Source organism: Ambystoma mexicanum, chromosome 13, assembly GCF_040938575.1.
Source record: "Ambystoma mexicanum isolate Mex_15411 chromosome 13, UKY_AmexF1_1, whole genome shotgun sequence".
In the NCBI taxonomy this organism is placed as follows: domain Eukaryota; kingdom Metazoa; phylum Chordata; class Amphibia; order Caudata; family Ambystomatidae; genus Ambystoma; species Ambystoma mexicanum.
Window position 1 is genome coordinate 90,706,075 of NC_090938.1, and position 22,806 is coordinate 90,728,880.

The 22,806-nt window shown below is 47.2% G+C and overlaps 1 protein-coding gene across 2 annotated transcripts in view; it reads right to left on the reverse strand.

Moving 5' to 3' along the window:
- Nucleotides 1-12,629, reverse strand: part of LOC138520923 (cytochrome P450 2A13-like) — a 172,134-nt gene extending 159,505 nt beyond the window's left edge. For both annotated transcript variants that reach the window (XM_069633352.1, XM_069633351.1), the window contains exons 1-2: nucleotides 12,429-12,629; nucleotides 11,468-11,630 (exon numbers count right to left, since the gene is read on the reverse strand). In XM_069633352.1, the coding sequence (XP_069489453.1) occupies nucleotides 11,468-11,630; nucleotides 12,429-12,608 (343 nt within the window). In that variant the 5' untranslated portion in view covers nucleotides 12,609-12,629. The remainder of the gene's footprint in view (nucleotides 1-11,467; nucleotides 11,631-12,428) is intronic.
- Between the last annotated feature and the right edge of the window lie 10,177 nt (nucleotides 12,630-22,806).

Consider the following 22,806-nt stretch of genomic DNA (forward strand, 5'->3'; position numbering starts at 1 on the left):
GAATCCTTTCTTAGCGACAGGACCATGAGGGTGTTCTCCCCATCGGCAGGGGCTGACCCAATCCCGATCCGGTGCAGAGTTCCTCAGGGCTCGTGTGTCTCCCCGACACTTTACAACATATTCACTAAGCCCCTTTTTGATGATCTGGACCATCTCGGTATCACCTACACTAACTATGCGGATGATACTCAGATTCTCCTCCCACTTTCCGGGGATTACAACAAGGATTTGGCCTTGGTGAATAGGGTGTATATCATCATCCAGGCATGGATGGCAACCCACGGTCTATGCCTGAACGATGACAAAACAGAGTTGATCATCCTAGGGACACATTCTAACATTAAAAAACTTAGCCAGGACTATACCTCATTTGAAATTGATGGGAATATCATCAAGGTATCTAAAGACGTGAAGACACTTGGCTTCTATCTGGTTGCCACCCTTTCTTTCGACAAGCAGGTGAAGTCATTGGCTTCGGCCACCGCCTACACATTCAAGCTCATTAGAGCAGGCAAGCACTTTCTCTCTGACAACAACTGCCTTATCCTAACGAGAGAACTAATCCTTTTGAGGCTCGATTATTGTAATGCCCTCTACATTGGAGCAAATAAATCCATCACCCACCAAATTCAAATTCTCAAAATAACGCCCTACGAGCCGCCCTAGGTGTGTCTAAACGATCGCATATTTCAAAGATCAGGCGCCAAAACAACTGGCTGTTCACCCAAAACAAAATCCATTTAAAAGTATCGTCCCTGGTTCACAAAGCCCTGAACAATGCTGCACCGAGCTATCTCTGTAACAAACTCACAAAAAGAAACCACACGCGCCCTACCAGAACTTCAAATGCCAACAGCCTCCTTATTCCTACATTCAGGTTATCTAAGGCGGGGGGTAGCAGCTTCCAGGTTCAAGCGGCCCAATTATGGAACTCACTGCCTAACCCTTTACATGAGAAGCAGCCTTTTCTAAAATTCAGAAGTAACTACATTAATCTGCTGAGGTCTGCCAATGATTAGCCCATTGGCGCCCACTTATCCTCACACAACCCTATCATATACACATCACTATCCTGTTCTCCTTTGATCGCCTGGACCTCCTCACTCTGCCCACCTGGCCGATGAGCTAACGTCCATCTAGTGCCTGTATATATACTGTCTTTATTGTGTCTTGTATTCATTTTGCATGTATTTTGCGTGTAATTTGCAATTACCGCCTACCTGTGATATATTGTATTCGTATTTTGTACACTGTATGTAACCAATGACCCCACCCTGTTACCTAAACTTCCCATTTTCTGTACTGCTCCGCCCGGCTACCTTATAAGTGAATAAAACAAACAAACAAACAAACAATTTAGCATTGTTGCTGGCTAACAGCTTCTGCTAACCACCTACTGTTTTCATGGTGGATTTACTGACAACAGTGGGACACTTTTCGGTTAGACAGGATTGTCCAAAAGTTTAGCATTGCTTGTTGGTATTGGTCTAGTGAGCTCCACAGATTGCAGGGAAATACATTTTCTAGTACTGGATGAAATGGAGTCGAGGGGAGGGGATATAGGTGGGGATACTCGGGCAGATTATGGTGGAAGAAATAGTATTGGTGTTCATTTTAGTGCTCACACAAGGATTGACACCGGTGCGGAGTCTTTCTGCGTACATAAACGCCTGTGAGATCACTTTCTTTTTACACTTGGCAGTCAGGGTATTTCCTGGCAGTAAGAGATGTCTGGCTATGAGCCTCTAAAATAGTAACGGGATTGAATGTGGATGGTGATATGAAAGCTTGGGAAGGGTTTGTGCCTATACTATTCTACATTAATTCCGGTAAATATCAGCTACAATGGTTGGAATGCATGGAACGGTTGGAGTGCATGGAACGGTTGGAGTGCATGGAACGGTTGGAATGCATGGAACGGTTGGAGTGCATGGAACGGTTGGAGTGCATGGAACGGTTGGAATGCATGGAACGGTTGGAGTGCATGGAACGGTTGGAGTGCATGGAACGGTTGGAGTGCATGGAACGGTTGGAATGCATGGAACGGTTGGAGTGCATGGAACGGTTGGAGTGCATGGAATGGTTGGAGTACATGGAACAGTTAAAGAGCATGGTACGGTTAGAGTGCATGGAATGACTGGAGTGCATGGAATGCATGGAGCATGAAGGCGCTCGATCTCAAGCACCTACTGAAAACCACCATATCACATCACCACGCTTACTCTCTTCTATACACCACCACTCAACTAGAACACAGCGATACTATGACACATTCGGTATAGCTGTTCTCATACCAACACCTGCCACATCCTCCCCATCCTCCTAACTAAACACAGCCGGTTGCACACCTGCCAGTATAGGCGTTTTCCCCAGGCCTAACACAGCCAGAAGCAGTCTGGTATCACCCTGACAGAACGAACACATACTCCTGATCTCCCAACCACCACACCTACTGCTAAGAAGCAGCTATCATACGAGTGTCACACCTGCTGCACACATATCCGGTGTACACACGCACCTTATGTCTCTCTCTCTCTCTCTCTCTACTGACCTGAACTACGGTTCCCTAGGGCGTTCAACCTACCAGCGCCTTGAGATCATAACAATGGTACATAAGGCGCTATATAAATGCAAAGTAACATAACATAACAACATAACTTCTGTGGGATCTGTGTTGGTGGCTTGATCCTGAACTAGTTTATGAACACGATTTATACTTTTATGCAAGAGCAATGATTGGATGTCGAGTTTGTTTTCAATTCTTTCATTTTTTTCTAACAACATGTGTAATAAGCGCTCAAATGCTAGAAACATTTCATCCGATGTCATGCTCGAAGCATTTGACTCATCTAGACTCAGGGGAACAGGAGAGGTAGAGCACTGGGGAAAGATTTGCGTGGCTATCTATGCTTCGGGCTCTGAGACAGAAAAGAGCTCATCTCTCTGTGGTCTGTGGTAATGAAGAAATACCAGGGAGAGAGACTAGCCGAGATAGAACAGGAGTGCTAAGTGTAGGAAAAATATGTAGTTCATTTACAGTTTCTGCTTTAATGTTATGGTCGACTAAGGGAAGAGATGTACTGACTATTACAGCTGAGGGAAAAGGAAAAGAAGAATTGAGGTCTGGCCCGAGGAATTGTACCTCTGGAGGAAACGAAACCAAATCCAATATGGCAGGGGCGTCAGAGAAACTAGAGGTATTATGTTTTGCCTCTGAATGAATTTGAGCCTTTAGTAGCCCCATCTAAGTTGTTTGCAGTCTTATATTCTATTAGTACCCAGCGATTGCGCAATCACAATGAAAGAAGCATTCTGATTGGCCCTCGCCAAAGCTTTACCCGGCTGAAAATCCCTCAATTCTCTGCCGGGATTCCAGCTGCCTTTTCCGCGGCGGGGGGCGTGGCAGCCCCTCAGCCAATGAAGAGGCTCGAAGCGAGGCCATCCCCGCTCCGATCTTCCCCATGGCTGAGAAGCTGCCTTTGCCCCCCCCGCCGGGGACTCAGGTATGTTTTTTTAAATATTTCTCCCTTCCCTCCCACCTCCCCACCCTCACCACCCCACTCACCACACTTACCTAATTCCTGCTTTGTCCTTGGCGGGGGACGATGGCCGTCTCCAACCGTGTGGAGGCTCGGAGCGGGGCTATCCCCACTCCGAGCCTCCACACGGCTGGAGGCTTCTATCATTGCCTGCCGGGTACCCAGGTCTGTTTTTTTCTTTTTCTTTTTTTTCTTTTTCCTCCCTTCCTCCTCCCTCCCAACCCCAACCCCACTTACCTTCTTGTCTTTTTTTTTCGGGAGCGGACGCGCTAGGGACAGAAGTGTTCCCAGTGCGTCCACTCCCGATCACCGCCATGGAAAGGGAAAACAGAATCCCTTTTCCCTTTCCAAGCGGCCATTTTCTTGGTCTTTTTTTTTTCCTGTGCCGAAACATAATGGGCCTCATTCCCAGTAGGGCGGTAAGGGTTAAAGGTCACCGGTAACGAGACCGTTGCCGTTAAACCCTTACCGCCCTACTACGAGTTCCCTTTGCGGGTCCTTCCTCAACATCTGCTTTTAGCAGGCGCTAAGGACGGGACCCGCAAAGGTACTTTAGTGCTAATAACGGTAACGTAATTTACGGTACCGTTATTAGCGCCTTCCCCATTCCCATTGAGCCCTATAAGGGCTCAATGGGAATGGGGAAGGGCCCTGGTGAATGGGGAATTACCGGTCCCTCCAACCTTGGAATGGTCCGGTAATTACTCCATTCACCAGGGCAGAATCGGAACGAGTTTGGAGGCAGCCATGCCGCAAATAGCGGCGTGGTTACCTCCAAACTCGGAATGAGGCCCACTGAGTCCCTGATTATGGGTGATAGTTCCTCTTTTACTATTGGTTGTTGAGGTGCCAGCAAAAATGGAGTGCTTTCAGGGTCTAGACTTCTCGATAGAGTCAGAATGCACAATACTGCTGATGCGGCCAAATGCGTCGCTGGGATAATTAAATTATTTACAAACTTAGTTCCAAGACTTCTACCACATCTTCAGAATGAAGCGGCGTGACGTTCGAGAAGTAAATAGCTTCTGATTTTTGGGCAGTAATCATGATTGCCTGGTTGCTTTGGATGGGCAAACCCTACGGCATCACTGCACAGGTTTGTCTTCATCCAGTGCATTGGATTGGTCTGCAGCCTTTGCTGGCGGTTGTGCAGAGCTTTTCTCAGCCATTTGGGCTCAGCAAATAAGCTCACTAACAATATGTGAAAGTACAGAGGTGGTTTTAATAATAATTAAAGAGACTGGGTTTGTATGTCTGATTTCTCGGCTACCGACGAAACGAGCACTTGGGGCACAATCAGCAAAAATGTTCTTTCAACGCCGTCAACACAATCCGCACCCAGTTTGAGAGTTGGAAGGTGAGCAGCATTCACCACTATCACGCACTGCAGTGCAATCGATTCATCTCGCTTAATCTCATTTACGCATTACTGTTACATTCACTTACTGAAAGGGTAGGTTGTGTTCCAAAGTTATTAGCTACGTTTCATTCCGCACACAGGATACAGGCCACTATATTTGCGGAAAATCTCTTAGGTGCAAAGGTCGGGTGAGGCTGTAGCTGTTGCGGCGTGAGCCACTGAACAGCAAACAGTACTTCATGGTACTTCGCTCGGTGTGCACACGCCGGTGTGCGTGTGCCAAGGCTTACGTAAGCAAACAGCCTAAGGGGCGGGCTAATAAATTAGCAGTAATGTATCAAATGTATACAATTAAACAGGGTTTCTCTAAAGCAAACAGTACTTCACGGTACTTCACTCAGTGGAAAATATTTGCTATGCTGTATTTTCCTCCTACTCAATGCCCTTCCCCCCATTAAATGAAACTATTATTTCCCGAATCTCTCAGAGGTATTCTTCCCTTCCTCTCCTTCCCCCAGAAGTTTACTGTCTCTAAAGCTCTGGTTCTCTCTATGCTAGACTACTGCAACAGCCTCTTTCTAAATCTGGCTGCTTCTACTCTTTGCCCTCTGCAGCTCATCCAGAACAGGATTGCGAGACTTGTCCTTGGCCTCAAGACCTGGGGTTGTATCTCTCCAGCCATGAAATCTCTGAATTGGCTCTCAGTGGCTGTAAGGGTTAAATTTAAGACCCTCTGTATTGCCCACAAGGCTTTCTGGGGCCTGGGTCCAAAATATCTTCAACTCTCCCTCCATAAATGCCTTTCCATTTCGAGCTCTTTGCTCCTCCACTTCCAACTCCCTCAGGGTCAGTCGTTTCTCCAATCAATGAGTTGGGGGTAGATCTCTTTCCTCGGCTGGGGCCTCCACCTGGAACAGCCTGCCTGCTGCCCTGAAATGTGAGGAGAACCATCTTCGGTTCCAGAAGCACCTCAAGACCTTCCTCTTTGCTTTTGCCTTCGCTATTCCTCTCCCCTGCTGATCTACTGCTTCGGCGGCTCCGTGCACCTGGCTACCCTCTGATTTCGGGCCCAGTTCCCTGCTCACCCAGCCACTCATCCGCACTGCCTCCTGGCAACACTTGCACTTGGATCTGTATCTGTAAACCTACAGCCCCCTTACCCGCACTTATCAGACACCCCTTGTTTGTGCTATAAACCTCGCACTTGCCACCCTGCTGGCTGCACTACCAGTTGTTTTTATTTCCTTGATCAGCACTTTCCACCTCTCCCTTGCACTTCCCCCTTCCTTCTCCCCTGCCCTTGCACGTTCTCAATATCACTGGGTCTGGTAAGATCGTTGTTTGTCCTCCCTTGGTTCCCTCCCTTGCCTTGTTGCACTCTGAAACACGAGTGCATGAGCGCAATACAAATAAAATATCATATCATATCTGTTTTTTGTAAGACTCCTTGGGTGTGTACATCAGTCTGTCACGCCACAATTGCACAGCACCAGCCACAGGATCAGGGTCAGACTGCAGTAAATACCTGATTGGACAACAACAAAAGTTGGCTCAAACCCTGGAATAGCAATTTATAACTTTTTGTGACAATCTGAGTAGGTCCTGATTGTACAAGTTTGGGAATATTTCTGGCAAATTGTGAATTTTACAGCACATTGGGCCAATAACTTTGCAGAAAATTAACATCTACACGTTTTTTAAGTTATTTAACAGGCCCACATTGGCACTAGTTGGCTATTGTACAATGTCCCTTCCTTCCTTCCTTCCTTCCTTCCTTCCTTCCTTCCTTCCTTCCTTCCTTCCTTCCTTCCTTCCTTCCTTCCTTCCTTCCTTCCTTCCTTCCTTCCTTCCTTCCTTCCTTCCTTCCTTCCTTCCTTCCTTCCTTCCTTCCTTCCTTCCTTCCTCCCTCCCTCCCTTCCCTCCTTCCTTCCTTCCTTCCTTCCTTCCTTCCTTCCTGTCTACCCTCCCCTCTCGCTCTTTGATCTTCAACTCTTTCCTCTCTGTATCTTTCCCTCCTGATCTCTTTCTCTTTGATCATTTGGCTCTTCCCTCCTACTACTCTTCTTGTCTCCCATTCTATGTTTCTGACCCTATTTTTCTTCCAAACTATCTCTAATCCTTTCCCTGTTTCTCAGTCCACCCCAATATCACTCAATACATTTAGAAAACCACTTATGTGAGATTATTTTGCTAGAGGACTGAAAACTTGTGGTCATATTTGTGGGTGCTTTTAAGAATGACTTAATGTTTCCAGTGAGACAGAGGTGCCACATTCTGAGCTTGCTTTTGTTTATTTAAGTTGTTGATGAGGTCTCATTCATGTTGCTCCCAGACTTATCTGAGCTTGCTTGGATAAGGGGCCAGCCATGAACAGAATATTTAGGAAGGATCTGGGTCAAAATCAATGTTGATAACTCCTTTCAGTGAGATACATTTCACTGGATGTCTCCTTCATCGACCTTCTCTTTAGCTAGCTACACATGCGCTGTATACTGGATCCATTTTGTAGCAAATGGGGGTTTGGAGAGATATCTTTAACAACTATCGAGAAAAGGCAGTAATTTCCAGCCATATAATGGATTTGGTTATTAGTATCAAATGGTGTGATTTGTCCCAAGCATTTTGTTTTTCTAAATCACTTGAAGATTTTTTCCTAACAACATATGATATGATATGATATGATATGGCATTTATAACGCGCCTATACACAAGTGTTTCAAGGCGTGACGAGGCAAGGGAGGGGGAACAGAGGGAAGACAGAGACAACAATCTTACTAAGCCCAGTGTCATTCAGATCATGCAAGTGCAAGGGAAGGGGGAAGGAGAAAAAGTGCGGGGAACAAAGGGGTGGGGGGCAGTGCAGTACATGGGATACATAGAATAAATAGAACAATATAAAAATAAGTCCAGCTGGTGGCAAGTGCAAGGGAAAGTGCTGGCATCAGGTGTCAAGTGCATGGAGGGGGACTGTAGGGGTACAGACAACAGTCCCCAGGTGCAGTAGTTGCCAAGGAGGAAGTGCAGATATGCAACTGGTGGGGGGGTAACCTGGGCCCTAGATCAGAGGGTGGCCAGGTAACCAGTGCAGTTTCATCAGGAATTCAGCAGGGGAGAGGAGGAGAGAAAGCAGAAGCAAAGAGGAAGGTTTTCGGGTGCTTCTGGAAACGCAAATGGTTCTCCTCAGGTTTCAGGGAGGCAGGTAGGCTGTTCCAGAGGGAGGCACCAGACGAAGAAAGAGATCTACCACCAACTTGTTGCTTGGAGAAGCGCCTGTCCCAGAGAGAGTTGGAGGCGGATGAGCAGAGTGCTCGAGAAGGAAGATATTTAGGGAGAGTTGAAGGTATTGAGGCCCCAGATCACAGAAGGCCTTGTGGACGATGCAGAGGGTTTTGAACTTAATCCTTGCAGCTAGTGGGAGTCAGTGCAGAGATTTCAGTCCTGGGGAGATATGATCCCTGGACTTGAGGCCAAGGACAAGTCTTGAAGTCCTGTTAAGTTGCAGACAGCGGAGAGTAGAAGCAGGCAGATTTAGAAAGCGGCTGTTGGAGTAGTCCAGCCTAGAGAGCACCAGAGCTCTGAGCTTCTGGTGGAAGGAGAGGAAAGGAAGAATACCTTGGAGGAGGTGCAGCTGGTAGTGTGACTTCTTAGTGATGTCAGAGATGTGAGAAGAGAAGGAGAGTGTCGAGTCGAAGATGACACCAAGGTTTTTTGCCTTGCAGGTGGGAGCAGGAAGAGGGCCAAGAGAGGCCGGCCAGAGAGCTACAGGAAAGGGTGGAGCTGGTGTGCCGATGAGGAAAATATAAGTCTTACTGGCATTAAGGCAGAGGTCATTGGCGGCACACCAATCCTTGATAGCAGACAGACAGTCAGAGATAAGGGAAGGAGAGGAGGAGGCCGAGGGTAGCCTGAAAATGAGCTGGGTGTCATCCGCATAGCACTGAAAGCTGGGCCAGAGAGCGGCGATGTGATGGGCAAGGAGTGCCAGGTATTGGTTGAACAGCCAGAGAGAGTTTAGACCCCTGGGGGACGCCACAGGTAGAGAAAAAATAGCAGAAAGGAAGGACCCAAGTTGGACCTGAGAGGGTTGGTCAGAGAGGAAAGAAGTCAGCCACGCCAGAGCCTGACTAGTGATCCCCAGGTTGTCAAGGAGACGGTGGAGCAGGATGGCATGGTTGATGGGCAGAAGAGAGATCGAGCAAGATGAGGACACAGGGGGTGTTAGCGTCAAGGTTGGAGAGCAGGTCTTCATGGATATTCAGAAGAGCAGTTTCCGTGCTTCTGGCAGCTCTGAAGCCAGACTGATGATCATGAAGACAACCAACAGCTTCAGTGTGGAGATTAAGCTGTGAGATGGCCAGTTTCTCCAGGAGCTTGCCCAGGAAGGGAGTGATGGAGATTGGGCAAAAGTTAGCCGGGCAGGAGGGGTCAGCAGAGGGTTTCTTAAGAAGGGGGTGCACAAGGGAGTGCTTCAGGGATGATGGGAAGACTCCAGTGGTGAAGGAGTGATTGCAGAAATCAGCCAGGGTGGGAGCCAGGGAGTCTATGTGGTCCTTGATAGTTTTGGAGGAACAGGGGTGAACCTGCTTAGACAAGACTTTCATGGATCGGACTTGTCCAGAAACCTTGTCGGCAGAGAACAGGGGAAAGGCAGAGAAGGAGGGAGGAGAGGTGGCTGCAGAGGGGCTAGAAGAAGAGCAGGGAGTAGAGGGAGGGAGGGGATAGGTGGAAAGTGAGGACAGCATGTCCTGAGTTTTAGGGATGAAGTGAGAAGCCAGTGCCATGCAGAGGGCCTGGGAAAAGACAGGAGAGGTAGAGGCTGCAGCAGGATGGGCCAGTTCCTTGCAGATTTTAAAGAGTTCAGCCGAGTTGTTAGATACCGTAGAGACACAGGCTTGGATATGAGCTCTCTTCTTGGTTTGGACAGAGAGCCGGTATTACCTTTGGAGCAGGCGGCAGGTCAGTTTGTCAGAGGATGTACATGAAGCACGCCATTTCCTCTCAGCCACAATGCACTTGCGTTTTAGGGTGACGAGGTCCGAGTCGTACCATGAGTTACACTTGGCCCTGGGCTTCAGGCGGATTCTCATGACAGGGGCAAGGATATCAAGAGTATCAGATATAGCAGAGTGGAGCGTGGAGAGGGTTTTGTCAGGGTGAGAGTCAGCCAAAGGGGGAGGAGGGGTGAGAAGGTGGCAGCGAAAGCCTCAACTGACAGGCGCTTCATGGGTCGGATGACCGAGAAGGTGGGTGGCAGTGCTGGAAGTGGCTTGGCCTGAGTGGTAGAGAGGGTGAGGAGGGAGGAGAGGAGAAAGTGATCACTCCAGGAGAGAGGAATGGAGAGAGGGACAGAGAGGGGAAGGTCTGAGGAGATCAGGACATCCAGAGTGTGCCCTGCAGAGTGAGTTGGGCCAGAGGGGAGAATAGTGAGTGAGAGAGAGTCACAAATATCGCGAAAGAGTCCAAAGGGAGGACAGGAGACATCCAGGTGGATGTTGAAGTCTCCAAGAAGGAGGAGTTGAGTGGTTGAGGCCAGGAGTCAGGAGGAGAGGTCTGCCCACTCAGAAAGGAAGGAGGAGATCTGATCAAGTGGCCGATAGATAGTAGCTACAGTAAGGCAATGGCTATGGGAGAGAGAGAGCCTACAGACGAGGTATTCAAAGGAGGATTAGGCCTGGCTGCAAGGGGATGGGGCAAGGGGAACAATGCGCTCGAGACGCAGAGAGTTGGGAAAGAAACACAATACACAAATACACTAAATGGAGGCCCCAAGGACCGGGCTGAAAATCCTACCAGCTAGTTGTTGCTGCTGCAGGCCCAGGCACTTCTGAACTGCTCACACCCGCTTCTCCAAACAAGTCGACATACCTATTTCAATGTCAAAAAACCATTGTGACAAAACTGGATCCAGTAGAAGGCAGGTGCAGCATTTCCGCTGAGCACCCGCTCCATCTCCCAAGACCATAAATGTAGAAAATAACCCCCAAAAGCAGGCCATAGATGGAGAGATGCCCAGAAGGCCTGTATGCACCTCTAAGTCATGCTTGTGACCTGCCATATGGTGCAAACGGCAGCTAGCTGTGCATTCAGGTTTGGTAGGGCCCACACCATGTCTGTCCTACTCCTGCATCATGTGATCTCTCAGGGATTCCCCGACGCTGGATGGCAAATAGACTGCCCTGAGGGGAATTCTCTGAGTGGTCTATAATTCCATGAAGGGTTGGATAGGAGCCAGTCCATCCATGCCTGAGATGGTGGGGCGATAGCATTGGTACTGTCAGCCACCAGCTGCTTCTGTCCACTATGGAATTGAGAGGTGCTTGGTTTAATGCAGGTTCATTAAGCCGCAGAGCTGATGGAGGCAAGATGGAGTCGCCGAATATACCCCTCCAAAATTGACCAAAGTGTAACACTGTGATAGGAGGAGGCTAAAACATCCATCCTTCCACTAAAATCATAATAGATACTATCACCCTCCCCCAGACCCCACTCTTCCATGGAACAAATGTAATCTGTATAAGGGGGCATTTTGGCAGATATCTAAGCACAATCATTAACTCTTATTACTCACCATAATCTTTAATTACCAACTGGTAGATGGGCAGATCCCCTCTTCCACTGAACTCTTCTCCCTGATCGAGCAAGGCCTCCTTCACTGCGTCATATCCCCAGAGCACCACGACCCGTCGCATGCCCAAATGCAGGGTGAACACTGGACCGTACTTCCCGCTCACCTGAAAATCTCAAGATAATAAACATTCTGATGAAGGAGGGAGATCCCTTTGCTGGAAAACCAAGTTAGTCAACCCAATTTTTGATCCAGTTTCCGTGATCAAAAGAAAACAACGTGTAAAAACTATCATTTCTTTTTCCGAAATTGAACATTATTTATTATTGGGGCAGTGTGCCAGGGGAAGGTGGGGATCGTTTCTCGTCCTCTTTTTTTTGTACCTTTAGTTAAGAAAAACAAAGTTGTCTCTTTTCCTTTTGTAGTAGGGCCTGCAGCTTTGAATTCCCCTTTTCCACCCACTCCAGTCCTAATCTATTCTATTGCCAAGTTTCGTGGAAAAGATTATTCAATTTGAGTTTTCCTGCAAAGTTATTGCATTTTTTTCACTGTTATGTCATCGACAAAACAAAATAATTGCAGACATGATTAGCTGTATTTCTTTTTATTTGCAATGTTTTTTTTTCTGTTTTGCCGTTGTTCCAGTTGAATTCCGATTAATTGCCCAGCGAGGAAGAGAACAGGGGAACAGGGGGAGTGTGTGTCTCTTTTCCCTGGGTGGGGTGCTTAGAAAGATGCCATACAGAAACTAAAAAATAGAATTTCCTGACACATACCATAATACGTTTTTGACAAAACTTTTGAATGGCCAGGGAAACTTTCAGTATGTGTTCAAATGTGTGGGCACACTTCTTTATGCACAAATGCTTCTCCCTTTTACCAATGGACAAGGATTTCCATCCATGCTTTGAAAATCTAGCTACTTTGAAGTCTAGAATTAAAAGAAGGGGAATATTAAACTTACCGCTTTGAGGGAGTTCACCATATCCTTGGTGCTTATCTGGTGCAGGTTCCCTATGAGGGGAAGGGGAAACGGCCCCGGAGGCAGCTGGCTCCTTTCATTGTAAGTTCTCCAGAAATACCAGAAAAGCAACACTGAGGTAACAGCATAGAGATAGACGGTCAATTCTCCAGCTAGAAACATTGCTGCCACTGCCTGTGCAAGGGTGAATGAAACAGTGGCCCAGAAGGAACGATCCTCTGTCTTATTTACATGCCACGCCTCCTTGTGGATTGCAGTGTTCTGTCTGATGATGAGTTCTGCGTTGTTTCACAATCATTTGCTATTTCATACTGGCCAAGAAAACCAGGCGTTTTCGCAGAGCACAATTTTAGAGTGCCAGTTGGCTCGGAAAATTGTTTGACTCCTGTGTACACATTCGATTATTATGGTGTAAACGTTAACTTGAATGTATGCTCAGCAGGGATTAATATCTGTCCAGACTTGTAATGCTGATCCAGCGAAAAGGAGAAGCTACTGTACTAATGGGCTTCCCAGCTCAGATATAAACAAAGCTAATAATGAGCCTGTCTAAAAAATATTCAACCAGCTCAGAAATCACTCCTCCAGGTTCCAAATCTTCCCAGACAGACCAGGTCCTTAAAGCACTTAAGAATCTCTGACACAGACAACCCCCATCCCACTGGAAAAGCAACCATCCCAGGGTGCAAGTCTACCATTCACCCGCACATCAACTACTGAAAGTGTATTCCCACCAACTTCCGGTTGAAATAATAGCACACAGAGGAATTAGAACCATACCTCAAGGGGACACAGTTAGGGAATACCGACTGCAGACTTCTGACGGTATCCTCATGATGAAGAATCCTGCACACATCTGTCAACACTCCATTAAGGAAGGCAACCAGCTGCCATACGTCAGCTCTGCCTTTCAGCAGCTGAAATCACACCAGAGAGCTCTGTTGTCTGTGGCCACTCTGATTGGTAAAGTAGCACCAACTGCAAACACAGGAGGCTTTTCCTCAAGGTCCTCATTGATTTTGACCCACTACCAAGATCTTCACAAACAACAACTCCATAGCAAATGGCGATCAACTGCACGATGAAGACCCAAACTTCTATCCCCTGTGAAGGAATCCAACCGCGAGCGTCATCTGGTTTAACAAGACCTTTTCCACTTGCTACTGACCACATTCATCACAAGGTCCATCATTTCCCTAATCATCATGCTGAGGAAAGTCCTCCTATACCTCAGAGAAGGGCAGGATACTCCTCTACAGTGACCTGCTCCAATCATAACAGGAGTACTGTGGTGTAATAAATTCAGAGGCACCACAGATACAGTGTGCTGGGCACAGGACTCTGGAATGCACTAAAGTGCACTAAAAAAAAATCAATGACCTGTTCCTCAAGAGAGCTGCGAGGATTCACCTGTTTAAAATCCCTCAGATAACCAAATGGGGTCACTTCTAAAAACCCCTTCATGAATATACTGCACAACATCAGTTGCACACAGACTGCCACCAGCCACACATCCTCCAAGGGAAAAAGACCAACTTTAATTGAACCCTAACAGAAGGTCATTACCCAAGTGTTTAATGAGTCACAGCCTAGATTTGGTACGGTCTCTGGGCAGCAATATGCCCGTGTGATAGAAATCGTACAAATGTACATTAATTAATATTAATAATACTACTAAAAATAATTAGGTTTTTCTTTTTTCTTTTAAATTATGCTTTTTTTAGCTACAGAAATACATAATTAACAAACAATAGTGCTACATCATGTATAACAAAAGTGCATTCACGGTGTGTAGATAACTGGAGTAGAGTACCTTCCAGGCAGTGCAGAGTTAATAGTTAGACACATGCCAGATCTTGCTTGTAGTTGCTTTAGTGGGAGCAGCATTCAGATATTGACCCGGCTCTAATCCGCGGGCCCTAGAAAAGTCCTGAAATGGAGTGGTCCACCATAATGACGGAGGGTTGACATCATAGCCAGTGTGTTAAGTCCCTTTGGGGGCATTGTGCTCCTGCAAAGGATGGTGTGCCCCTGTTCAGAGTAGAGGAACAAAGCTCCAAATATGAGAACAATCAATAATTTCACAGTGTCGAGCAACAGAGCGATGCGGACGTGAGCCTCCGAGCTCCTGCGACTGCTGCACATATCCTGCGTGAAATAGCCTGTCATCCATGTCGGATCGATATAAAAATATACCTACCGGGAGAGAAACTGCTGCCACAGACAATGGTAGGAAATCGCTGCGGATGGTGAAGGATTAAGGCGGCAGGCGAGCAAGGAAGTTTCTGAGGCGAGTCGGAGAAACGATTCCAAGATGGCGCCGCACTACGTGGCTCGGACGTGAGCCCGCCAGCACAACAGAAGTACCTGATCGAGAGGCAGCCAGGACGAGAGAAGCGAGAAGAGACAGTACACGGCGACTCCCTGCAGGAGGTGGGTGCGAGCGCGACGCTGCGGGGAACATAGCTGTCCTGGAGCAGGCCGGTGCTACATAGGCGACGGATGAGTGAGAGGCAGAGCCTGGCGCCTCCTCCTCGCTACCAAACCATCGAGAGCGGGCAGGCCCACCACGCCTGAAGCGGGTACCAAGAGGATTACCCCGGTGGAAAAGAGCACGAACGAGGAACCAACACAAGGAAGCAGCTGCGTAGTACGCGGCCAAAGTGCTGGGCAAGACTGGGACCCCCTGATCCCTCCCAAACAAAGCTCAGGGTCTGTGATTGAACTGTGGCGGGAGAGCGGGCGCGCCCCCCCACCCAAACCCAGTGGTGAGCATACCAAAAAAACAGGGACAAAAGGTGTATCTACCGGCAACAAGTAACGATTGGTTCAGGGCATCCTGACACCCAATACGCATGTCATTGCCGCACCGGAGGAGGATTGAGAGCTGACACTGGGGAGCAGCAAGGTGAGGCCGGGGCCAGCAGAAACATCCGGACTGGGAAATAGAACACGAGGCCTCCATCCAGAGCAAAACAAACAGCTAATCCAATAACTCCCAAAGTCAGAAAGTGGGAAGCCACATAAGAGCCGGCAAACACACTGAGCAACAAACTGCCAACCGTCGGCGATAGACGACGACATAATAAACAGTCCCCAACACGCTCCGAAACTTGTTGAGCACAGTCACAAGTCTCCAATGTGGGCAAAGAAAAAGCCAAAAAGCCGGGAATGCAAAGTAGGATTGATCAATTCACCACACCTGCAACAAACACGCTGGCGGAGCAGACCCACCTGGAAACAATGGAGGGGAAGGGGATGCAATATCCTTGAAGGACATCATGGCGGCAATCGCCTATTCACGAGCCTCCATGGAGCAGAAAATAGATGGAATTAGAGTGAATGTCTCACTACTGCGCAACAATCTCCAAAAACTAACCTCCCGCACTGGGGAGGCAGAGCAGTGCATATCTGGGCGGAGGATGGACTAAGGAACCTAGAACAGCAGCTGAACAGGGCTACAACCCGCCTAAAAGTACTGGAAGGGAAGGTGGATGAAGGAGAGGGCAGATCAAGACGAAACAATGTAAGGATCCTAGGATTGCCGGAGAAAACTGAAGGCTCCAGCATGGAGTTGTCTCTGGAGCAATGGCTCACGGACCTGTTCGACCAAAAAGGTTTCTCAAAATTCTTCTTGATAGAAAGGGCTCACCGAGTACCCACCGGACGCCCATTACCCGGCACTCCGCCACGCACAGTGGTGGCAAAATTTCTAAATTACAAAGACCGAGATGCATTGCTGCAAATGGCACACACAAAAGGTGCGATAACCTACAACGGCTCAAGGATAGCCTTTTTTTCTAGATTACACAACAGAAGTGCAAAAGGCAAGGCAGTCATTTGACCAATTTAAGAAGCAACTGCACTCCCTGAACGTTCAATATGGCCTAATCATTCCAGCTCAACTGAAAATCTTTCATAAAGGATCGACAGTCCACTTTACCGACCCGAAGGAAGCCTGGAGATGGGTGGAAATTCACATAGATGGTGATTGGAGATCGATCGGAGAAACAGAAATGGGCACCTCGGAATCCTACCGATCAGAGAGCCCTCCCTGAACAACCACCGGACCAAGACAAAATGTTACCTCCGCATGAGGGGGAGGGCTGACACAGGAACTAGCGCCGCACTACACACTTGAAAATTGGTGCTAAAGCAGCAGGGGACTCCCGACACTCGAAAGTAACGCAGTGAGACACTCGATATGGATGAAAACATATAAGAAGCCGCCTTGAACAAACGCAGGCCCCCAGCTCCTGGGGAACAGCGGAAGACGTTGTAAGTATTGTTAATTGCAGTCTGGAGTAGATTTTAGTTAAGCTCCGACTGATGTTCGGGTGACAGGTACTTCGAGTTTGGCGGAGTATGGGGAGGGGGCAGGGGAATTTGTATTTGTTTGTTTAGTTCATTGTTCTAAGAAGGCTCTTGTTCATATTTGGGCCTGGCAGTCAACGCACACTTTGGGTCAAGGTCTGGCTTCCACCGTAGAGATGCATTGCACCATAGCAGGATACATACAACACACCCTGACACACTCATCCCCAGCTGAAATGACAGGATCCCCCAATAGAACCAATACCAAATCCATTAGGATTATGACATGGAATGTGAATGGGCTAGGCAGTAGCATTAAGAGGTGCCTAGTATTACAACAACTAAATCGGTACGCACCAAATGCAGCGTTCCTGACCGAAACGCATTTAGCAGGCACAAACTGCAACTTATTTAAACGGACCAACTATCGCATAGCATTACATTCTGGTTTCTCCATGGGGTCCCGTGGAGTACTCATCCTAATACACAAATGACTACCATTTAATCTGATATCCGTCACATTAGACACAGGGGGTAGATTCGTACATGTAACCGTAACTCTCTGGAAACGCGCTACATCCATGTTAGCTATCTATGCGCCGCCAACCCTGCTTACCTCCTTAATTAATGACATAACACCCATAATCACTGCAGATCCTTCGAACCTGATGATAATAGGGGGAGATTTCAATGAGGTCATGAATCTGGAACTCGATCGCACACATATTCGCTCAAGGAACCCCTCCACACGCACCAAACTAGCCACATTTACCAATGCTCTCGGATTGAAGGACGTGTGGAGACACTTACACCCTGATGCAAGAGAATACTCGTTCCACTCTGGAGCGCATGCCTCCCTATCGAGGCTTGACTACTTCTTTCTCCCGGCAATCGAATTACACCTAGCAAGCGAGGCACAGCTACTACCCAGAGGCATCTCAGAACACTCCCCTCTCATGCTAGAACTTACCACCAACAGGCCAGCCACCCTGCCCACCTAGCGAATAAACAATTATTACTTGGGTTTCCCTGAACTAGTGGAGCATATCCAGAAAGCCACGGAATCATATTTTGAACTAAATACAGCCTCAGTAGAAAACCCGACAGTGCAGTGGGAGCATATAAACCAGTACTAAGAGCGAAACTCATCTCCTGGATCACAGCCCACAAGATAAAACAGTTAAAAGCACTCAAGGAGGCCGAAGCGCAAGTACAAAGAGAAGAGGCAACCCACTTGTCCCTAAACCAAACAGAGTCACACCGTGCATTACATCTAGCACAAAAACAGCTACAGAACATTGCCCTAGATAACGCCAAGCAGGCACAAAAAGCAATGCGAGCCAGGGTGTACGAAAATGGAGACAAAGCGGGCAAAATGCTGGCATGGATGGAGAGGAGAGATGAGGGTCTCAGACTAGTGAGGATAATCAGGACACAAGACAACGCACCAATTACAGCAGATCGGACATAGCGGAAGGATTCGCAACCTATTATGCTGAACTCTATAAAACACCAACCTCCCCCATAGACACTTCAATCCTAACAGGAATCTCTGTCCCCACCCTTAAACCAGACCAGATATCTCTGTTAGAAAAAGACATCACAGAAGATGAACTAAACAAAGCCATAACGGACCTCCAATCCGGGAAAACCCCAGGACCCAATAGCCTCCCAGTGGAAGTGTGGAAAAAAATAAGCCCAAATGCGATGACACCACACCTATTGAGGATGTACGAAGCCTCATGCAGAGAGGGATGTCTCCCGCAGGATTTTAGGAAAGCCACAATAGTAGTATTGCCCAAGGCAAACAAACCTCCAGACAGATGTAGTTCTTACAGACCCATCTCTCTCATTAATACCAAAACCAAAATCCTAGCAAAAACACTTGCTAACCGACTACAGCAGATCATACCCTCCTTGTTCCACCCGGATCAATGTGGATTCATGCCGCAAAGATCCACGCGTATGAATATACACAGGTTACATACAGCATTGGAGAAAGCAACCACTATTCAGGGCCCATTAGGTTTACTAGCGGTGGACTTTGAAAAAGCATTTGATTCAGTCAACTGGGAGGCAATCTGGAAAATAATGCAAAGAATGGGATATGGGCCGCAATTCATGAGCTGGATCAAACTCCTGTATAAATCACTGGTAGCAGTAACAAAAGTGAACAGCTTTGAATCTAACCTCTTTGAATTAGGGAAAGGGACAAGACAGGGATGCCCCCTATCAGCAATGATCTTCGCGATAGCAATCAAACCCCTTGCGATAAGAGACACAGGGACATGGGACGGCTTCGGCTGGTCGGAAAACTGGGAAGACAAAGTGTCCCTATACGCAGACGACCTGCTTATATACTTAAAAGACCCAGTAAGATCCTGCCCCATAGTAACTATTGTGCTAGAGGGATATGGCTTGCTCAGCGGCCTACGCGTTAACTGGGCCAAATCCATTCTGTTCCCTTTAGGACAGGAAGAAGACACAATACCACCCCACTGCCCCTACCAAGTAGAGAGGGAACAATTCAGATACCTGGGTATACAAATCACTAGCAACTTGAACGATTACATCCCTAAAAACGTACACCCGGTAATGACAAAATTTGCGGAAGATGTCCGACACTGGTGAACCCTTCCTTTAACTTTATTAGGTAGAGCCGCACTCTTCAAAATGATGGCCCTGCCCCGTTTCTTATATATATTACAAAATGCCCCATTCCATATCCCACCAAAAGAGTTTAGGAAAATAGACCAAACACTCCGGAAGCTGCTATGGAATGACGGCCACCCACGCATGGCGCTCTCTACCAGAGGTCCATATGGGAGGGTGGAATTGGAGTCCCCCGACTGCAGATGTACTACTGGGCCAGCCAAATGGCAGACATGAATGATAAACTGCATGGAGATACCTCCGCGCCACATAACAGACCACCAGAGACAGACACTCCGAAAAACCCATCATGAAATACCTCTATAAGAAGAAAACCAGAACGACTACTCCCACCATGCAATTACACACAACCCAGATCTGGGCAGACACACATAGATTTGTGGGATGGGGAAACAAGCTATCCCAAGCACAGCCACTATGGAGCAACAAGAACCTCCCGGAAGTGTACACGCTTCCCAAATGGCCAAACTGGTCACGGCATGGGACGTTGACGATAGGTGATGTCGTGAAAGAAGGCAACTTAATTCCATTTACGGAGCTGACACGCCGCTTCAATCTCCCGCAAACCAAACAATACCACTACACCCAGTTGCACCACACACTACAGGTCAGCCTCCCCGATATGAACTCCCTGTCGGAATACACCCCAATAGAACGAAACCTATTCCCAGAACGAATCACCCACAAAGTAACATCGGTGTTGTACAGCTCCATAACCTCCTTCTGCACAACAGAACTGTCAGGGCTACAGGCCAAATGGGAAACTGATGTGGGTACTATACTACCAGAGCAATGGGTCTCTGCACTGATGTTCCCCAGGGAAGTGGCCATATCTTCAAGACTTAGGCTGATTCAACTAAAGATACTGCATAGGGTATACTACCCCAGGGTAGCCCTCTATAAATGGGGAAGGATAAATGATCCGGCCTGTCTGCGGTGTAGAGCTGCGGAGGGTACCTTCTTCCATTTCCTGTGCGAATGCGCCCACATTCAACAACTCTGGGAGGCATGTTGCAATGTACTATCAACAGTCATGCGCAAATCGATTCCTAGAGACCCAAAACTACTGTGTGAGTGGAGGATGAAATTGAGCTGTCAAGATATGAAAAACTGTTTCTGTTCACCACCACCTCAATAATTGAAAGGAACATTGCACAACAATGGGGGTCGGAAGTGACACAGAGCTATGATCAGTGGGTGACAGATGTGGACATTTGTGTTGCAATGGAGCGCAGGGTGTACACGGCCAGAGGATGCCCGGCAAAGGTGCAAAAATTTGGCAAAAATGGGAAGACGCCCACTGAAATACAACTCGGAATAATTGATTGAAGGGTCATGTTGGGGCACATCTTGGTGTTTTTTTGTGTGCTCGTAACAAGGGAATGGGGGTATGATTTCTTGTAACATATAGACTCATTCTCAACTACTTGCATGTACTGGAGGGAAACGGACAATGACCTTTTCATTTGTAGTGTGCCTGTATTTGTTTGTTTGTATTTAAATCAATAAAATGTGTTATCAAAAAAATAATTTCACAGTGTCAGTAAACACTCCTTTCACATAAACAAGCTAAACAAAGGAGTGGTCGCAAACCCCAGACTGGAATTCAGGCTTCCATAGACCAGCGTCAGCTCAGGGATCACTGTGCCCTTTCTTTAGCAAGTGGTGCACGTGCTCAATTCTTCACACAGCCTCAGCAGCAAAAGATGTACCATATCGATCAAAAAGTGGAATACAGAGTACTCAGCAAATGTCCTGTGAATGCAGCGCGTTTTGGGCATTCACAGTGACAATAACTCATGCTTCCTTCGCACACTGAGATGTATTCTGTATTTTAAATCAGCAATATGACATCTACAATTCAGTATTCAATCAGCAGTATGACATCTATAATCCTGCCGTGAAAGGTACATTCAAATTGTCAACAGTATCTCTCAGCTTATTGTTGCTGCTGAGAGAGTCGGCAGTAGTGTTTAGCAGGTTGAATGTGTAATACGTCCAGTTGGGGCAATATGGCATGAATTAAAACAACGAGAAAAAAAAAAAAACACCTGTTGAAATGGTCTCTGCATTCATGAGTGGCACCAATTATTTGAATGCTGATGTTCCAGGGTGGGAGTCTGTAATCTATCTCTCCATATGTTCTGGACTACACCTCCCATGATCCTCTCCTTGGACTATGCTGAATAAGACTAATGGGAGTTGTAGTCAAAACATCTGGATAGCCAAAGATTGCAGACCCCTGTACAAGGAAATTGGAGCCGCGTACAGAAGCTTTCCTGGAGAGATCACATCCCTTTATGAGAATGGGAAACATTTTTAAAATAAATGTTGAAAACCCACACAGGTTGCAAAGGAAGATTTGCACTTAATTTATCTTTGACACTAATTGCTGCATTGACTGACTCAGTTGGTGGACATCTTTATGGGAAGAAGATTTGTATTCGTTAAGACATGCATACCATAAAAACACAACAAATTTACATCTCAGTATTCATAAAAACATGAGGCAAATAGAATCGTCATATATAGACTTAAAAAACAAAACACTAAAATCATGAGCAGTCCAACCTTAATAAAAATGCTCTTCGTGACAAGGTACGCTTTCAAAACATCAGGACAGCCCACCCCAGCTGGTCATAGCCCATAATAGATAATCTAGTGCAGGCTTGTAGCGTCGCAATCCACTGCCCTGCAAGACAGGTTTTAATGTTTGTCCCCTTACTGTTGACAAGGTGGGACAGAATAGAAAAAAGTGTGCCAGATCTTCTTTGGGTGCCCTACAAAGGAGACAAGACTGGTCCGTCATCCCTTTAGACTGAGCCGACATCACAGCTCTCAGGTGTATGCAATTAAAATGAGCCCTTGTAACAGAAGAACGCTGAGATGGATGAATGGATGATTAACCCGGCTCAGATATACTTGGAGAACAGGGGAAGTGATCAGTAGATGTGTCCTATTAGCAGTCTTCGTAAACTCTAGAGATGCTCTTTGGGCCGAAAGAAACTGAGACACACTTATTTTCATAGAATTTGTAGTCTCAGTGGATAACAAAGCTGATATAAAAAGCAGTATCTCACCCATGCATCATCCAGCAACGTTTCCACGCGCCTAAGCCAGGGGGGTTTTATATGAGAGTTTTTATGCACCAAAAAACAAATACATTCCTGAGTTAAGGTTACTTTGGTATTTCACCAAATTCTGAGCCAATGGCTGACTGGCAAAGGTACAACCAGATCGCCCAGAAAATCGGCAGCCGAGGTCTTGGTGTTACAAAGTTAGGAGCCGAACCTGGCAGCTCCAGAATGCTCTTAAAAAAGACATTCTCGGCCACCTGGAGGGGCTCCAATCTGCCAAAGCCCCACAGCTCCAT